This window comes from Pseudoliparis swirei, chromosome 5, assembly GCF_029220125.1.
Source record: "Pseudoliparis swirei isolate HS2019 ecotype Mariana Trench chromosome 5, NWPU_hadal_v1, whole genome shotgun sequence".
Classification (NCBI taxonomy): Eukaryota; Metazoa; Chordata; class Actinopteri; order Perciformes; family Liparidae; genus Pseudoliparis; species Pseudoliparis swirei.
This window is the reverse complement of record NC_079392.1, coordinates 27,546,552-27,566,315: the sequence shown is the minus strand read 5'-3', so window position 1 is coordinate 27,566,315 and position 19,764 is coordinate 27,546,552. Positions and strand designations below refer to the sequence as shown.

Sequence of the window (19,764 nt, the reverse complement as noted above, 5' to 3'; positions counted from 1 at the left end):
GGACCAGTTGGTAGAACTCGGTGGTCCTGGTGGTCCTGTGTGGTCCTGGTGGTCCTGGGTGGTCCGGGCTCCTCCGCTCCTCATGGGGTTCCTCTGGGTGTCGGCCGAGCTCGACGAAGAGGATGTTGGCGGAGCGGTGACGTTCTTCCTCCTCCCTCAGGTGTCGGGTCAGAACCGCTCTGTTGGTCTTCACCGGCGCCGCTCGGACCTCAACGACACGCCGGGCCTCGCTATGGGTCAGAACCGCGGCGAGTACGACTTCTACATCGGCCTGGGGCTGGCCGTGAGCTCCAGCATCTTCATCGGGGGCAGCTTCATCCTCAAGAAGAAGGGGCTGCTGCGGCTGGCCCGGAAGGGCTCCATGCGGGCAGGTAAGACCCCCTGGTGCACCTGGGCCAGGTAGACCTAGCTCACCTGGGCCAGGTAGACCTAGCTCACCTGGGCCAGGTAGACCTAGCTCACCTGGGCCAGGTACACCTAGCTCACCTGGGCCAGGTACACCTAGCTCACCTGGGCCAGGTAGACCTAGCTCACCTGGGCCAGGTAGACCTAGCTCACCTGGGCCAGGTAGACCTAGTCCACCTGGGCCAGGTACACCTAGCTCACCTGGGCCAGGTACACCTAGCTCACCTGGGCCAGGTAGACCTAGTCCACCTGGGCCAGGTACACCTAGCTCACCTGGGCCAGGTAGACCTAGCTCACCTGGGCCAGGTAGACCTAGCTCACCTGGGCCAGGTACACCTAGCTCACCTGGGCCAGGTAGACCTAGTCCACCTGGGCCACACCTGGCACTCCCTGGTGCTGTTGAGCAACCCCCCCCCCCCAGGGTGTGTCGTGTTTCCTGGTGAATGATTTGCTTGTGGCGCTCGACTCTGACGGCGTTACGGTTCAAAGTCTCATTTAAGATTTATTTAAATTAATTTCTAATTCTAAATCATCTGATATGAACTTTGTTGTTGTTTATTAAATGTAAAATGTTTTCCATAGTTCATGTTAATCATGGAGCTTTATTTGTTGTATTTGTGGTTGAACTTTATTTATGAGGAGTCGTTTATTTTGGGGGCGGGGCTTAGAGAAGAAGTAAACAGAGTTCTCCGTCCCGCAGGTCAAGGAGGCCACGCCTACCTGAAGGAGTGGCTGTGGTGGGCGGGGCTTCTGTCAAGTGAGTCCTGGAGGCACTGAACAGACCACCAGAGAGTCTAGACCACCAGAGTCTAGACCACCAGAGAGTCTAGACCACCAGAGTCTCGACCACCAGAGTCTCGACCACCAGAGTCTCGACCACCAGAGTCTAGACCACCAGAGAGTCTAGACCACCAGAGTCAACCACCAGTCTAGACCACCAGAGTCTAGACCACCAGAGAGTCTAGACCACCAGAGAGTCTAGACCACCAGAGTCTAGACCACCAGAGAGTCTAGACCACCAGAGTCTAGACCACCAGAGAGTCTAGACCACCAGAGTCTCGACCACCAGAGTCTCGACCACCAGAGAGTCTAGACCACCAGAGAGTCTAGACCACCAGAGTCTCGACCACCAGAGTCTCGACCACCAGAGTCTAGACCACCAGAGTCTAGACCACCAGAGTCTAGACCACCAGAGAGTCTCGACCACCAGAGTCTAGACCACCAGAGTCTAGACCACCAGAGTCTCGACCACCAGAGTCTAGACCACCAGAGAGTCTAGACCACCAGAGAGTCGACCACCAGAGTCTAGACCACCAGAGAGTCTAGACCACCAGAGTCTAGACCACCAGAGTCTAGACCACCAGAGTCTAGACCACCAGAGAGTCTAGACCACCAGAGTCTAGACCACCAGAGTCTAGACCACCAGAGTCTAGACCACCAGAGTCTAGACCACCAGAGTCTAGACCACCAGAGTCTAGACCACCAGAGAGTCTAGACCACCAGAGAGTCTAGACCACCAGAGAGTCTAGACCACCAGAGTCTAGACCACCAGAGTCTAGACCACCAGAGTCTAGACCACCAGAGTCTAGACCACCAGAGTCTAGACCACCAGAGAGTCTAGACCACCAGAGAGTCTCGACCACCAGAGAGTCTCGACCACCAGAGAGTCTCGACCACCAGAGAGTCTAGACCACCAGAGTCTAGACCACCAGAGAGTCTAGACCACCAGAGAGTCTAGACCACCAGAGAGTCTAGACCACCAGAGAGTCTCGACCACCAGAGAGTCTAGACCACCAGAGTCTAGACCACCAGAGAGTCTAGACCACCAGAGAGTCTAGACCACCAGAGTCTAGACCACCAGAGTCTAGACCACCAGAGTCTAGACCACCAGAGTCTAGACCACCAGAGTCTAGACCACCAGAGTCTCGACCACCAGAGTCTAGACCACCAGAGAGTCTAGACCACCAGAGAGTCTAGACCACCAGAGTCTAGACCACCAGAGTCTAGACCACCAGAGAGTCTAGACCACCAGAGTCTAGACCACCAGAGTCTAGACCACCAGAGAGTCTAGACCACCAGAGAGTCTAGACCACCAGAGAGTCTAGACCACCAGAGAGTCTAGACCACCAGAGAGTCTAGACCACCAGAGTCTAGACCACCAGAGTCTAGACCACCAGAGAGTCTAGACCACCAGAGTCTAGACCACCAGAGAGTCTAGACCACCAGAGAGTCTAGACCACCAGAGTCTCGACCACCAGAGTCTAGACCACCAGAGAGTCTAGACCACCAGAGAGTCTAGACCACCAGAGAGTCTAGACCACCAGAGTCTAGACCACCAGAGAGTCTAGACCACCAGAGAGTCTAGACCACCAGAGAGTCTAGACCACCAGAGAGTCTAGACCACCAGAGTCTAGACCACCAGAGTCTAGACCACCAGAGTCTAGACCACCAGAGAGTCTAGACCACCAGAGAGTCTAGACCACCAGAGTCTAGACCACCAGAGAGTCTAGACCACCAGAGTCTAGACCACCAGAGTCTAGACCACCAGAGTCTCGACCTCCATGTCTTACCTCCTCCTCTACTCTCTCTTCCTCCAGGAGTCGGTGAAGCGAACTGACCTCGCCTGACTCCGGCGACCCTGGTGACCCCACTGGGCGCCCTCAGTGTGCTGGTCAGGTACAGAAGCCCCTCCCCCTTTTGACTGCCTGAACCCACCTGTCAGTAACCATGACAACCCCCCCCCCCAGCGCCGTGCTGTCGTCCTACTTCCTGTCGGAGCGCCTGAACCTGCACGGGAAGCTGGGCTGCGTGCTGAGCATCCTGGGCTCCACCACCATGGTGGTCCACGCCCCCCAGGAGGAGGAGCTCCGCAGCCTGGACCACATGGCCCAGAAGCTGGTGGACCCGGGTAGGCCGGCTGCTTAAAGGGCCAGACCATATTTCTATGAGTGTCCTTAAAGGGCCAGCACCCATGTTTCTATGAGCTTCCTTAAAGGGCCAGTACCCATGTTCTGAAGTGGTAGTGTGAGCGTCCTTAAAGGGCCAGTACCAATGTCCTGAAGTGGTAGTGTGAGCGTCCTTAAAGGGCCAGTACCCATGTCCTGAAGTGGTAGTGTGAGCGTCCTTAAAGGGCCAGTACCCATGTTCTGAAGTGGTAGTGTGAGCGAAGCTTAAGGGCCAGTACCCATGTCCTGAAGTGGTAGTGTGAGCGTCCTTAAAGGGCCAGTACCCATGTCCTGAAGTGGTAGTGTGAGCGTCCTTAAAGGGCCAGTACCCATGTTCTGAAGTTAGTGTGAGCGTCCTTAAGGGCCAGTACCCATGTCCTGAAGTGGTAGTGTGAGCTTCCTTAAAGGGCCAGTACCCATGTCCTGAAGTGGTAGTGTGAGCTTCCTTAAAGACCAGACACACGTTCATATTTCATAATAAACGAGTAAACGTTCCCCTCCCACCTCTCAGGGTTCTTCGTCTTCGCCACCCTCGTGGTCATCGTGGCGCTCATCTTCATCTTCGTGGTGGGTCCCCGTCACGGCCAGACCAACATCCTGGTCTACATCACCATCTGCTCCGTGATCGGCGCCCTGTCGGTGTCCTGCGTGAAGGGGCTGGGCATCGCCATCAAGGAGGCCATCGGCGGCAAGCCGGTGGCGCGCAGCCCGCTGGCGTGGGCGCTGCTGCTGGGCCTGGTGGCGTGCGTGGGCACGCAGATCAACTACCTGAACAAGGCGCTGGACATCTTCAACACCTCGCTGGTCACGCCCATCTACTACGTGTTCTTCACCACGTCGGTGCTCTCCTGCTCCGCCATCCTCTTCAAGGAGTGGGGCCACATGGGCGGCGCCGACGTCATCGGCACGCTGAGCGGCTTCCTGACCATCATCGTGGGAATCTTCCTGCTGCACGCCTTCAAGGACGTGAGCGTGAGCCTGGCCGCCCTCGCCGTGGCCATGAGGAAGGAGGAGCGGCCGGCGCCCGCCAACGGGGCGGCGGCCCACTACGAGCTGCTGCTCAGCGAGGACCGTGAGGGGGGCGCGGCCTTCGAGAGCGTGTCCCGGAGGAACGGGGCCACGTCATTGGACCACTGAGGGGGCGGGGCCACCTCTTTGGACCACTGAGGGGCCGGTGGAGTTAACCCTTTGATTTGCCTTACAGACTTCATTCCTCTGTAGCTGTACATATGAGTTTTTTAAGAGATGTTTTGTTATATGTAATCTCCACGCACTGATCAAGATGTTTTAATATATATTCTATACGAGGTCCTGTGACACGGGCCGTCACTTTGATTTGAGGGGTTTTTTTCGTGATATTTGAAAAGATTAAAAACAAACGAAACTATTTTAGTTGAAGTCGTTCTGATGTTTTTTTTCTTGACATGAAGTTTTGCAGATGAACAAAAGATTTGTTACTTATTTATTGAATTAAAATGATTAAAACAAGGCACAGTGAATAAATGCTGATGAGCGTTGTTACTTTAAAACGTTGAGCATGCGATACAGAAACACCTCGGCAGACCCTTAAATACATAAAACTAATCTCACCCCCTACGTATAAAACATCGATATTCATTTCTGATAAGGCACGAGTGAATACACAACAGGAATGTGGCCCGGCTGGACACCCAGAGGCATTGTGGGTAGCGGCCTCAGCTGCTGGCGAGCGACTGGTGGATCGGCGGCTGGAAGCAGCGCACGTGTTCCACCGGGAGGTTCTCGCCATCGCCCGACTTCAGGTACTTGTTCAGGATGGAGAACACCTCGTTGTTGATGATTTGGAATTTACGGATTCTGTCGACCATTTTCTTCAGAGGCTGAAGGAGATAAAATAACACATGTTGTTCTCCTGGTGTCCACTAGGGGCATCACTACTGTATTATAGAGATAACACATGTTGTTCTCCTGGTGTCCACTAGGGGCATCACTACTGTATTATAGAGATAACACATGTTGTTCTCCTGGTGTCCACTAGGGACATCACTACTGTATCATAGAGATAATACATGTTCTCCTGGTGACCACTAGGGGCATCACTACTGTATTATAGAGATAACACATGTTGTTCTCCTGGTGTCCACTAGGGGCATCACTACTGTATTATAGAGATAACACATGTAGTTCTCCTGGTGTCCACTAGGGACATCACTACTGTATTATAGAGATAATACATGTAGTTCTCCTGGTGTCCACTAGGGGCATCACTACTGTATTATAGAGATAACACATGTTGTTCTCCTGGTGTCCACTAGGGGCATCACTACTGTATTATAGAGATAACACATGTTGTTCTCCTGGTGTCCACTAGGGGCATCACTACTGTATCATAGAGATAATACATGTTCTCCTGGTGTCCACTAGGGGCATCACTACTGTATCATAGAGATAACACATGTTGTTCTCCTGGTGTCCACTAGGGGCATCACTACTGTATTATAGAGATAATACATGTTGTTCTCCTGGTGTCCACTAGGGGCATCACTACTGTATCATAGAGATAACACATGTTGTTCTCCTGGTGTCCACTAGGGGCATCACTACTGTATCATAGAGATAACACATGTTGTTCTCCTGGTGTCCACTAGGGGCATCACTACTGTATCATAGAGATAACACATGTTGTTCTCCTGGTGTCCACTAGGGGCATCACTACTGTATCATAGAGATAACACATGTTGTTCTCCTGGTGTCCACTAGGGACATCACTACTGTATTATAGAGATAACACATGTTGTTCTCCTGGTGTCCACTAGGGGCATCACTACTGTATTATAGAGATAACACATGTTGTTCTCCTGGTGTCCACTAGGGACATCACTACTGTATTATAGAGATAACACATGTTGTTCTCCTGGTGTCCACTAGGGCATCACTACTGTATCATAGAGATAACACATGTTGTTCTCCTGGTGTCCACTAGGGCATCACTACTGTATTATAGAGATAACACATGTTGTTCTCCTGGTGTCCACTAGGGGCATCACTACTGTATTATAGAGATAACACATGTTGTTCTCCTGGTGTCCACTAGGGGCATCACTACTGTATCATAGAGATAACACATGTTGTTCTCCTGGTGTCCACTAGGGACATCACTACTGTATTATAGAGATAACACATGTTGTTCTCCTGGTGTCCACTAGGGTCATCACTACTGTATCATAGAGATAACACATGTTGTTCTCCTGGTGTCCACTAGGGGCATCACTACTGTATTATAGAGATAACACATGTTGTTCTCCTGGTGTCCACTAGGGGCATCACTACTGTATTATAGAGATAATACATGTTGTTCTCCTGGTGTCCACTAGGGGCATCACTACTGTATCATAGAGATAACACATGTTGTTCTCCTGGTGTCCACTAGGCCATCACTACTGTATTATAGAGATAACACATGTTGTTCTCCTGGTGTCCACTAGGCGCTTCACTACTGTATTATAGAGATAACACATGTTGTTCTCCTGGTGTCCACTAGGGCATCACTACTGTATTATAGAGATAACACATGTTGTTCTCCTGGTGTCCACTAGGGCATCACTACTGTATTATAGAGATAACACATGTTGTTCTCCTGGTGTCCACTAGGGCATCACTACTGTATTATAGAGATAACACATGTTGTTCTCCTGGTGTCCACTAGGGCATCACTACTGTATTATAGAGATAACACATGTAGTTCTCCTGGTGTCCACTAGGGCATCACTACTGTATCATAGAGATAACACATGTTGTTCTCCTGGTGTCCACTAGGGCATCACTACTGTATTATAGAGATAACACATGTTGTTCTCCTGGTGTCCACTAGGGCATCACTACTGTATCATAGAGATAACACATGTTGTTCTCCTGGTGTCCACTAGGGCATCACTACTGTATTATAGAGATAACACATGTTGTTCTCCTGGTGTCCACTAGGGCATCACTACTGTATTATAGAGATAACACATGTTGTTCTCCTGGTGTCCACTAGGGCATCACTACTGTATTATAGAGATAACACATGTTGTTCTCCTGGTGTCCACTAGGGCATCACTACTGTATTATAGAGATAACACATGTTGTTCTCCTGGTGTCCACTAGGGCATCACTACTGTATTATAGAGATAACACATGTAGTTCTCCTGGTGTCCACTAGGGGCATCACTACTGTATTATAGAGATAATACATGTTGTTCTCCTGGTGTCCACTAGGGACATCACTACTGTATCATAGAGATAACACATGTAGTTCTCCTGGTGTCCACTAGGGGCATCACTACTGTATCATAGAGATAACATGTAGTTCTCCTGGTGTCCACTAGGGACCTCACTACTGTATTATAGAGATAACACATGTTGTTCTCCTGGTGTCCACTAGGGGCATCACTACTGTATTATAGAGATAACACATGTAGTTCTCCTGGTGTCCACTAGGGGCATCACTACTGTATCATAGAGATAACACATGTTGTTCTCCTGGTGTCCACTAGGGGCATCACTACTGTATCATAGAGATAACATGTTGTTCTCCTGGTGTCCACTAGGGGCATCACTACTGTATAATAGAGATAACACATGTTGTTCTCCTGGTGTCCACTAGGGCATCACTACTGTATTATAGAGATAACACATGTTGTTCTCCTGGTGTCCACTAGGGCATCACTACTGTATTATAGAGATAACACATGTTGTTCTCCTGGTGTCCACTAGGGGCATCACTACTGTATAATAGAGATAACACATGTTGTTCTCCTGGTGTCCACTAGGGGCATCACTACTGTATTATAGAGATAACACATGTAGTTCTCCTGGTGTCCACTAGGGCATCACTACTGTATTATAGAGATAACACATGTTGTTCTCCTGGTGTCCACTAGGGCATCACTACTGTATTATAGAGATAACACATGTTGTTCTCCTGGTGTCCACTAGGGCATCACTACTGTATCATAGAGATAACACATGTTGTTCTCCTGGTGTCCACTAGGGCATCACTACTGTATTATAGAGATAACACATGTTGTTCTCCTGGTGTCCACTAGGGCATCACTACTGTATTATAGAGATAACACATGTTGTTCTCCTGGTGTCCACTAGGGCATCACTACTGTATTATAGAGATAACACATGTTGTTCTCCTGGTGTCCACTAGGGCATCACTACTGTATCATAGAGATAACACATGTTGTTCTCCTGGTGTCCACTAGGGACATCACTACTGTATCATAGAGATAACACATGTTGTTCTCCTGGTGTCCACTAGGGGCATCACTACTGTATTATAGAGATAACACATGTTGTTCTCCTGGTGTCCACTAGGGGCATCTCTACTGTATTATAGAGATAACACATGTCGTTCTCCTGGTGTCCACTAGGGCATCACTACTGTATTATAGAGATAACACATGTTGTTCTCCTGGTGTCCACTAGGGGCATCACTACTGTATTATAGAGATAACACATGTTGTTCTCCTGGTGTCCACTAGGGGCATCACTACTGTATTATAGAGATAATACATGTTGTTCTCCTGGTGTCCACTAGGGGCATCACTACTGTATTATAGAGATAATACATGTAGTTCTCCTGGTGTCCACTAGGGGCATCACTACTGTATCATAGAGATAACACATGTTGTTCTCCTGGTGTCCACTAGGGGCATCACTACTGTATTATAGAGATAACACATGTTGTTCTCCTGGTGTCCACTAGGGCATCACTACTGTATTATAGAGATAACACATGTTGTTCTCCTGGTGTCCACTAGGGCATCACTACTGTATTATAGAGATAACACATGTTGTTCTCCTGGTGTCCACTAGGGCATCACTACTGTATTATAGAGATAATACATGTTGTTCTCCTGGTGTCCACTAGGGCATCACTACTGTATCATAGAGATAACACATGTTGTTCTCCTGGTGTCCACTAGGGCAACACTACTGTATTATAGAGATAACACATGTTGTTCTCCAGGTGTCCACTAGGGCATCACTACTGTATTATAGAGATAACACATGTTGTTCTCCTGGTGTCCACTAGGGGCATCACTACTGTATCATAGAGATAACACATGTAGTTCTCCTGGTGTCCACTAGGGGCCTCACTACTGTATCATAGAGATAACACATGTTGTTCTCCTGGTGTCCACTAGGGGCATCACTACTGTATTATAGAGATAACACATGTAGTTCTCCTGGTGTCCACTAGGGACATCACTACTGTATCATAGAGATAACACATGTTGTTCTCCTGGTGTCCACTAGGGGCATCACTACTGTATTATAGAGATAACACATGTTGTTCTCCTGGTGTCCACTAGGGGCATCACTACTGTATTATAGAGATAACACATGTAGTTCTCCTGGTGTCCACTAGGGGCATCACTACTGTATTATAGAGATAACACATGTAGTTCTCCTGGTGTCCACTAGGGGCATCACTACTGTATTATAGAGATAACACATGTAGTTCTCCTGGTGTCCACTAGGTGCATCACTACTGTATCATAGAGATAACACATGTTGTTCTCCTGGTGTCCACTAGGGGCATCACTACTGTATCATAGAGATAACACATGTTGTTCTCCTGGTGTCCACTAGGGGCATCACTACTGTATCATAGAGATAACACATGTTGTTCTCCTGGTGTCCACTAAGGGCATCACTACTGTATAGAGATAACACATGTTGTTCTCCTGGTGTCCACTAGGGCATCACTACTGTATTATAGAGATAACACATGTTGTTCTCCTGGTGTCCACTAGGGGCATCACTACTGTATTATAGAGATAACACATGTTGTTCTCCTGGTGTCCACTAGGGGCATCACTACTGTATTATAGAGATAATACATGTAGTTCTCCTGGTGTCCACTAGGGGCATCACTACTGTATTATAGAGATAACACATGTTCTCCTGGTGTCCACTAGGGGCATCACTACTGTATTATAGAGATAACACATGTTGTTCTCCTGGTGTCCACTAGGGGCATCACTACTGTATCATAGAGATAACACATGTAGTTCTCCTGGTGTCCACTAGGGGCATCACTACTGTATTATAGAGATAACACATGTTCTCCTGGTGTCCACTAGGGGCATCACTACTGTATTATAGAGATAACACATGTAGTTCTCCTGGTGTCCACTAGGGGCATCACTACTGTATTATAGAGATAACACATGTAGTTCTCCTGGTGTCCACTAGGGGCATCACTACTGTATTATAGAGATAACACATGTAGTTCTCCTGGTGTCCACTAGGGGCATCACTACTGTATTATAGAGATAACACATGTAGTTCCTGGTGTCCACTAGGGCATCACTACTGTATTATAGAGATAACACATGTAGTTCTCCTGGTGTCCACTAGGGCATCACTACTGTATTATAGAGATAACACATGTAGTTCTCCTGGTGTCCACTAGGGCATCACTACTGTATTATAGAGATAACACATGTAGTTCTCCTGGTGTCCACTAGGGCATCACTACTGTATTATAGAGATAGAGATAACACATGTAGTTCTCCTGGTGTCCACTAGGGGCATCACTACTGTATTATAGAGATAACACATGTTGTTCTCCTGGTGTCCACTAGGGCATCACTACTGTATTATAGAGATAACACATGTTGTTCTCCTGGTGTCCACTAGGGCATCACTACTGTATTATAGAGATAACACATGTTGTTCTCCTGGTGTCCACTAGGGCATCACTACTGTATTATAGAGATAACACATGTTGTTCTCCTGGTGTCCACTAGGGCATCACTACTGTATTATAGAGATAACACATGTTGTTCTCCTGGTGTCCACTAGGGCATCACTACTGTATTATAGAGATAACACATGTTGTTCTCCTGGTGTCCACTAGGGCATCACTACTGTATTATAGAGATAACACATGTTGTTCTCCTGGTGTCCACTAGGGCATCACTACTGTATCATAGAGATAACACATGTTGTTCTCCTGGTGTCCACTAGGGCATCACTACTGTATTATAGAGATAACACATGTTGTTCTCCTGGTGTCCACTAGGGCATCACTACTGTATTATAGAGATAATACATGTTGTTCTCCTGGTGTCCACTAGGGCATCACTACTGTATTATAGAGATAACACATGTTGTTCTCCTGGTGTCCACTAGGGCATCACTACTGTATTATAGAGATAACATGTTGTTCTCCTGGTGTCCACTAGGGCATCACTACTGTATTATAGAGATAACACATGTTGTTCTCCTGGTGTCCACTAGGGCATCACTACTGTATCATAGAGATAATACATGTTGTTCTCCTGGTGTCCACTAGGGCATCACTACTGTATTATAGAGATAATACATGTTGTTCTCCTGGTGTCCACTGTGTGCATCACTACTGTGAGATAACTCGTGAGCTCCCACCGGGATGCAGTACACGAACTGCATGGCGCTCCACAGGCGGTGGAACTCCACGCACTCGTCCACGTGCATCACGCCGTTGCTAGGCAACGGGCCGCGCCAGATGGGGTCGTCGAGGAAGCCGCGCACACGCGTGAGGATGACCTCGAACATGGAGAGGCCGCAGCACAGCCGCTCTTTGGTCAGGAGGTCGCCCTCACGAGCGATGGCGATTTGCTGAGAGGGCAGAGGTTGTTCAGAAGTCAGAGCTGCATTCTCTCCACTGACCACCAGGGGGACAATACTTCCACTGGTAACCCCGTGTTTAACATCACATTGCTTTGAATTGTGGGTAATTCACTTGTACAAAGTCTGCAGACCTTTTCATGAAATTAAACCCTCACAGGCTTTAAGACGGAGGCTCAGACTTTAGTCTCTAAACCAATCAGCACAGACGATGAAGATGACGGTGATGAAGATGACTTCTCGGTACCTGTGGAGTGCCCAGTCGCTCTATCAGGGGCACCAGGTGCAGGGCCGTGTATTTGGACTCCAGGCGCTTCATCTTGGCGTCCAGTCGTTCCCCCTCTGCACAGAGGAGACACGGGGAGTTGTTGTTGTTGTTGTTAATACCGTCTGAATCTGAACCCTGGCGTGGCGTCTCTCCTGTTGCTCCAAACCATCATCGTTATATAACTGTGTTCACATCTCTGAGTTACACTCTCACTTCATCTCGTTGGCTCGCCCCCTGGTGGTCAGGAGAATACTGCAGCCGGAGTGAGGGCGTCTCCAGTTGGTTGTAATCTGTAACTTCACCACTAGGTGTCACTAAATCATAAACAATGCTCCATCTCGTCTTCTTTCATGTGTTCACTCCTCCGCCTCTCAGCTGTGTGTGAACACAGGAAACACGAGGAAGTGAACACATGAAACATGAGGAAGTGAACACATGAAACACGAGGAAGTGAACACATGAAGCTGAGGAAGTGAACACATGAAACATGAGGAAGTGAACACATGAAACATGAGGAAGTGAACACATGAAACATGAGGAAGTGAACACATGAAACAAGAGGAAGTGAACACATGAAACAAGAGGAAGTGTACACATGAAACACGAGGAAGTGAACACATGAAGCTGTGGAAGTGAACACATGAGGAAGTGAACACATGAAACATGAGGAAGTGAACACATGAAGCTGAGGAAGTGAACACATGAAACATGAGGAAGTGAACACATGAAGCTGAGGAAGTGAACACATGAAGCTGAGGAAGTGAACACATGAAACATGAGGAAGTGAACCCATGAAGCTATGGAAGTGAACACATGAAACATGAGGAAGTGGACACATGAAACATGAGGAAGTGAACACATGAAACAAGAGGAAGTGAACACATGAAACAAGAGGAAGTGAACACATGAAACACGAGGAAGTGAACACATGAAGCTGTGGAAGTGAACACATGAAGCTGAGGAAGTGAACACATGAAACATGAGGAAGTGAACACATGAAACATGAGGAAGTGAACACATGAAACATGAGGAAGTGAACACATGAAACATGAGGAAGTGAACACATGAAACAAGAGGAAGTGAACACATGAAACACGAGGAAGTGAACACGAGGAAGTGAACACATGAAGCTGTGGAAGTGAACACATGAAGCTGAGGAAGTGAACACATGAGGAAGTGAACACATGAAACATGAGGAAGTGAACACATGAGGAAGTGAACACATGAAACATGAGGAAGTGAACACATGAAGCTGAGGAAGTGAACACATGAAGCTGAGGAAGTGAACACATGAAGCTGAGGAAGTGAACACATGAAACATGAGGAAGTGAACACATGAAGCTGAGGAAGTGAACACATGAAACAAGAGGAAGTGAACACATGAAACAAGAGGAAGTGAACACATGAAGCTGAGGAAGTGAACACATGAAACATGAGGAAGTGAACACATGAAACACGAGGAAGTGAACACATGAAGCTGAGGAAGTGAACACATGAAACATGAGGAAGTGAACACATGAAACATGAGGAAGTGAACACATGAAACATGAGGAAGTGAACACATGAAACAAGAGGAAGTGAACACATGAAACATGAGGAAGTGAACACATTAAACAAGAGGAAGTGAACACATGAAACAAGAGGAAGTGTACACATGAAACACGAGGAAGTGAACACATGAAGCTGTGGAAGTGAACACATGAAGCTGAGGAAGTGAACACATGAGGAAGTGAACACATGAAACATGAGGAAGTGAACACATGAAACATGAGGAAGTGAACACATGAAGCTGAGGAAGTGAACACATGAAGCTGAGGAAGTGAACACATGAAACATGAGGAAGTGAACCCATGAAGCTATGGAAGTGAACACATGAAACATGAGGAAGTGGACACATGAAACATGAGGAAGTGAACACATGAAACAAGAGGAAGTGAACACATGAAACACGAGGAAGTGTACACATGAAACACGAGGAAGTGAACACATGAAGCTGTGGAAGTGAACACATGAAGCTGAGGAAGTGAACACATGAGGAAGTGAACACATGAAACATGAGGAAGTGAACACATGAAGCTGATGAAGTGAACACATGAAACATGAGGAAGTGAACACATGAAGCTGAGGAAGTGAACACATGAAACATGAGGAAGTGAACACATGAAGCTGAGGAAGTGAACACATGAAGCTGAGGAAGTGAACACATGAAACATGAGGAAGTGAACACATGAAGCTGAGGAAGTGGACACATGAAGCTGAAACAAGAGGAAGTGAACACATGAAACAAGAGGAAGTGGACACATGAAGCTGAAACAAGAGGAACTGAACACATGAAGCTGAAACAAGAGGAAGTGAACACATGAAACAAGAGGAAGTGAACACATGAAACAAGAGGAAGTGAACGCATGAAACAAGAGGAAGTGAACACATGAAGCTGAGGAAGTGAACACATGAAGCTGAAACAAGAGGAAGTGAACACATGAAGCTGAAACAAGAGGAAGTGAACACATGAAACAAGAGGAAGTGAACACATGAAGCTGACCCACCTTTCACGTGGACCCTTGGCAGGATGTTCTGGAATGGAGCCGCATGGAGCAGATCACACACTTCCTCCTGGGACTGAGAGGAAGAGACAGCAGGGGAATGAATGGATGAAAAGGTGAATGGATGAACAGATGACCAGATGGACAGATAAAGGGATGAACAGATGAACGGATGAACAGATGAAGGGATGAACAGATGAAGGGATGACCGCTCCGGGCGTACCAGGCTCTGCTCACTCAGCAGACAGAACAATATGGCGTTGCCGACCTCTCGGAGGTTCTGGAAGCAAACCGTCTTCAGCTCCGCGTACTCCACGATGTCCTTCAGCTGGTGGTGGAAGAACTCCAGGATGCCTGGAGACAAACACGCCTTGTTGACAACAACAACAAACAAACAAGCTCCTGGGGAGATGAGCTAATGACGCTAACGTTAGCTCAGCCATCTGAGCCGATCAAATATACACAAATTATTATTTTATTAATGAATTTGATTACATATTTAATGTTTAGTCCAGAACATCAGGAGATATATTTAATTCAGAATAATATTTTAAACCCCATTTAGTCCTAAATCTTCAGCGCGTGAAACGTCCGGCGTCGCATCGCAGCTCGTTACGCATCAGAGGTCTCCTTTAAAGATCGGTGGGCGCCACGCGGCTCCAAGCCCGGGACCAGGACCAGGACTCACCTGGGGATCCGTACTCGTGGCGAGGCAGCCTGCAGATCTTGGGCATCACCTCCATCAGGGTCTTCACGTACTGCATGATGGTTCCCTGGAGCTGGAGGACGGAGAGCAGTGAGCAACATCAGTTATCTCCACCTCCTCCTCTCCTTTTTCTTCCTCCTCCCCTCCCTCCGTATCCTCTTCTTCCTCTCCTCTTCCTCTCTCCCTTTCCTCTTCATCTCCTCTTTTTCTTCCTCACCAGGCTCTTGACCACCTTCAGCAGCTCCTCCATCACCACGGCGATGCCCTGGTAACCAAGGAGACGACACATGACCTTGATGTGAGGCGGACCCACGAAGTTCCTGTAGGTGCTGAATATGCTGCTGTACGCCAGGTTCAAGGTCTGTGGGAGAGAGGAGAGACGGTGGTGAGGATGATGTCATCGTCCACGTCGTCTGTCTTTGAACATGAAACACAAACATTGATGTCTGCCGTTTCCTAAATCAGTTTATTATTATTATAACAAGATCAACATGTTTTATGATTTTAACTTGTTTTATTATAAAGTTTAACAACAAACTGATTGTGAGACCTCTAAGGTAATAAATAATAAATGCAGGTTTTATCCTGAGGGGGCAGCAGAGAGCAGATTCATATTCATTTCCATCGTGATGCAATGTTGAGGGAGTCTTGAGGGTCCAGTCTCTCCGGGTTCTGGTCCAGAACCTCACCCCTTTAAAACCTCAAACACACCGGTCATTGGGGCGTCTGACCTTTGACCCGTACAGGTACTGGGGCTGGGCGTTGGGCGGCTTGTCCCTCTGGAACTCCTGAGAGAACGGCAGCACGGTGCGCACAAACCTGGAACCACAAGAGTCCCCGTCAGTACCCCAGAGTCCACATCGGCCCCGTAGAGTCCCCCAGGAGGAGGCCCACCTGTTGGTGGAGCCGTTGTAGCAGTAGTTGGGCAGGAAGTCGTAGTTGAGCTCCCAGAAGACGTGCAGCGTGATGCGGCCGTAGGGGGCGGACACGTTGTGGTTGGCCTCACGGAACATGGCGTCCAAACTGTCCAGGGTCAGGAACCTGCTGAGCAGCTTGTGGGTCATACGGTTGATGTCCAGGAGACCCTCCAGCTCCTGAGGGCCCCACAGGAACACGTTAACAAACACACACACACACACACACATTCTAGGAGACCCTTAAGCTCCTGAGGACCCCACAGGAACACGTTAACAAACACACACACACATTCTAGGAGACCCTTAAGCTCCTGAGGACCCCACAGGAACACGTTAACAAACACACACACATTCTAGGAGACCCTCCAGCTCCTGAGGACCCCACAGGAACACGTTAACAAACACACACCATGATGGAGGTGAGGTAACACACACACACACACACACCATGATGGAGGTGAGGTAACACACACACACACCATGATGGAGGTGAGGTAACACACACACACACACACCATGATGGAGGTGAGGTAACACACACACACACACACACCATGATGGAGGTGAGGTAACACACACACACACACACACACACACACACACCATGATGGAGGTGAGGTAACACACACACACACACACACACACACACCATGATGGAGGTGAGGTAACACACACACACACACACACCATGATGGAGGTGAGGTAACACACACACACACCATGATGGAGGTGAGGTAACACACACACACACACCATGATGGAGGTGAGGTAACACACACACACACACCATGATGGAGGTGAGGTAACACACACACACACACCATGTGCTTATGCCAAGACGTTGTCAGACACCGTAATTTTCTCTGGCCCTCTCCCAAATTTGCAGACAGACGAATTGTATAGCCGAATGTCGTCTTTCAACCGCTGGCTGTCGAGGTGGTGCCCAGCGAATAATGTGGGCTCGAGACAACTGGAAGACTTTCTGGGAAAACCTGATCTGATGAGGAGAGGCGGCATTCATCCCACGTTGGACGGAGCGCGTCTCATTTCTGCGAATATGACCAAGTTGATCACCGGACTTAATCTATGACAACCCAGGGTTCAGATCAGGAACCGGGAGCAGAGTTGTAGTTTAACACCCTTCTCTGCTCTTCCATTCGAGCAGTTACCCACCCTTGACTTTAGAGTAGAGACTGTGTCTGTCCCACGGCCACTTCAATTAAATAAATCAAAAGTAAGCAGAAGAGGAGTCGTACACAATAACCTTATACAAGTTAACACAATTATTTCAGCAGTGCAACAAAATAGGTCTATTAAATGTGGTCTCCTAAATATTCGATCTCTGTCATCTAAAGCTGTGTTACTGAATGATTTAATATCAGATAATCACATTGATTTATGTTGCCTAACTGAAACCTGGCTGAGCCATGAAGAATATGTCTGCCTGAATGAATCGACTCCACCAAGTCATATTAATACTCACATTCCTCGAGGCACCGGTCGAGGAGCAGCCATCTTTGAATCGAGCCTATTAATTAATCCTCAACCAAAATTACACTACACCTCATTTGAAAGCCTTGTTCTTAGTCTTTCACATCCAACCTGGAAAACACTACAGCCAATTCGATTTGTGATTCTGTACCGGCCACCAGGTCCATATTCAGAGTTTATATCTGAATTCTCAGAATTTATATCAAGTTTGGTTCTTAAAACCGATAAAGTTATTATTGTTGGAGATTTTAATATCCATGTGGATGTTGATAATGATTGCCTTAGTGCTGCATTCATCTCCTTGTTGGACTCGATTGGCTTCTGTCAGAGAGTACAGAAACCCACTCACAGCTTTGGCCACACGCTTGATCTTGTTCTTACTTATGGCGTTGACATTGAGCATTTGACCGTGTCCACACAGAATCCACTACTGTTAGACCACAACCTCATAACTTATGAATTTATACTACCGGGTGTACTCCGTTAGTCAAAAGTTTCTACACCAGATGTCTAACTGACAGTGCTGTAGCTAAATTTAAAGCGATTCCTTCTGTATTTGATTCGATACCACGTCTCAATATAACAGAGGACTCCTGGTCTAACTTTAGTCCGTCCCAGATTGATCATCTTGTTGACAGTGCCACAGGCTCTCTGAGAATGACACTGGACTCGATAGCCCTCTGAAGAAGAAGACAGTGAGGAAGAGGAGGTTTGCTCCTGGTATAACCCTCAGACCCGCAAACTGAAGCAAACGTCACAAAAGCTTGAACGCATATGGCGTTCAACTAATCTCGAAGAATCCCGCTTAGTTTGGCGAGATAGTCTTAAAACATATAAGAAGGCCCTCCGTAATGCCAGAGCAGCCTATTACTCATCAATAATAGAAAAAATAAACACAACCCCAGGTTTCTCTTCAGCACTGTAGCCAGGCTGACAGAGAGTCACAGCTCTGTGGAGCCGAGCATTCCTATAGACCTCAGTGGTAATGACTTTATGAACTTCTTTAATGAAAAGATTTTAACTATTAGGGACAAGATTAATAATCTCTTGCCCATAACCAGTGCCAATCTGTCCTCAAGTGGAATGGCCTTGGAAACCGCTGTATGCCCTGGTGTATATTTGGAGGGATTTTCTCCTATCAACCGTGACCAATTATTTTCAACGGTTTCTACTTCGAACACGTCTACCTGTCTCTTGGACCCCATCCCGACGAGGCTGCTTCAAGACGTTTTGCCTTTAATTGGCGGCTCTCTATTAGATATTATCAATGTGTCTCTGCTAACAGGCCACGTACCACACTCCTTCAAGGTGGCTGTTATTAAACCTCTCCTGAAGAAGCCCATCCAGATCCAGAGGTATTGGCTAACTACAGACCGATCTCTAACCTCCCCTTCCTCTCCAAGATCCTTGAGAAAGTGGTCGCAAATCAGTTGTGCGACTTTCTACATCATAATAGTTTATTTGAGAAATTTCAATCAGGATTTAGAAAACACCACAGCACCGAGACGGCACTGGTGAAAATTACAAATGACCTCTTAATGGCAGCAGATAAAGGACTCCTCTCTGTCCTGGTCTTGTTAGACCTTAGTGCTGCATTCGACACCATTGACCATGACATCCTGTTACAGAGACTGGAGCAGTCGATTGGCATTTCAGGCACGGCACTAATTTGGTTTAAATCCTATTTATCAGATCGATCTCAGTTTGTATTTGTAAACGATGGCGCCTCGATAACCACCAACGTTAATCACGGAGTTCCACAAGGTTCTGTGCTTGGACCAATTTTATTTACCTTATACATGCTTCCTTTGGGCAATATTATCAGGAAACACTCCATAAA

The 19,764-nt window shown here is 47.4% G+C and overlaps 2 protein-coding genes across 2 annotated transcripts in view; one reads left to right on the top strand and one right to left on the bottom strand.

The window, feature by feature from the left end:
* The first annotated feature begins 79 nt into the window (after positions 1–79).
* Positions 80–4,748, top strand: nipa2 (NIPA magnesium transporter 2). The gene is given in 5 exon segments (XM_056414039.1): positions 80–371; positions 1,106–1,162; positions 3,006–3,081; positions 3,153–3,313; positions 3,862–4,748. Coding segments are annotated over 5 exon segments (1,209 nt in total). The 5' UTR covers positions 80–82; the 3' UTR covers positions 4,488–4,748.
* A 50-nt stretch (positions 4,749–4,798) lies between these two features.
* Positions 4,799–19,764, bottom strand: part of cyfip1 (cytoplasmic FMR1 interacting protein 1) — a 34,425-nt gene continuing 19,459 nt past the window's right edge. Inside the window, exons 21-29 of the mRNA XM_056413959.1 lie at positions 16,411–16,672; positions 16,248–16,335; positions 15,734–15,877; positions 15,499–15,589; positions 15,034–15,164; positions 14,814–14,886; positions 12,247–12,341; positions 11,753–11,990; positions 4,799–5,241 (exon numbers count right to left, since the gene is read on the bottom strand). Of these exons, the coding sequence (XP_056269934.1) occupies positions 5,045–5,241; positions 11,753–11,990; positions 12,247–12,341; positions 14,814–14,886; positions 15,034–15,164; positions 15,499–15,589; positions 15,734–15,877; positions 16,248–16,335; positions 16,411–16,672 (1,319 nt within the window). The 3' untranslated portion in view covers positions 4,799–5,044. The remainder of the gene's footprint in view (positions 5,242–11,752; positions 11,991–12,246; positions 12,342–14,813; positions 14,887–15,033; positions 15,165–15,498; positions 15,590–15,733; positions 15,878–16,247; positions 16,336–16,410; positions 16,673–19,764) is intronic.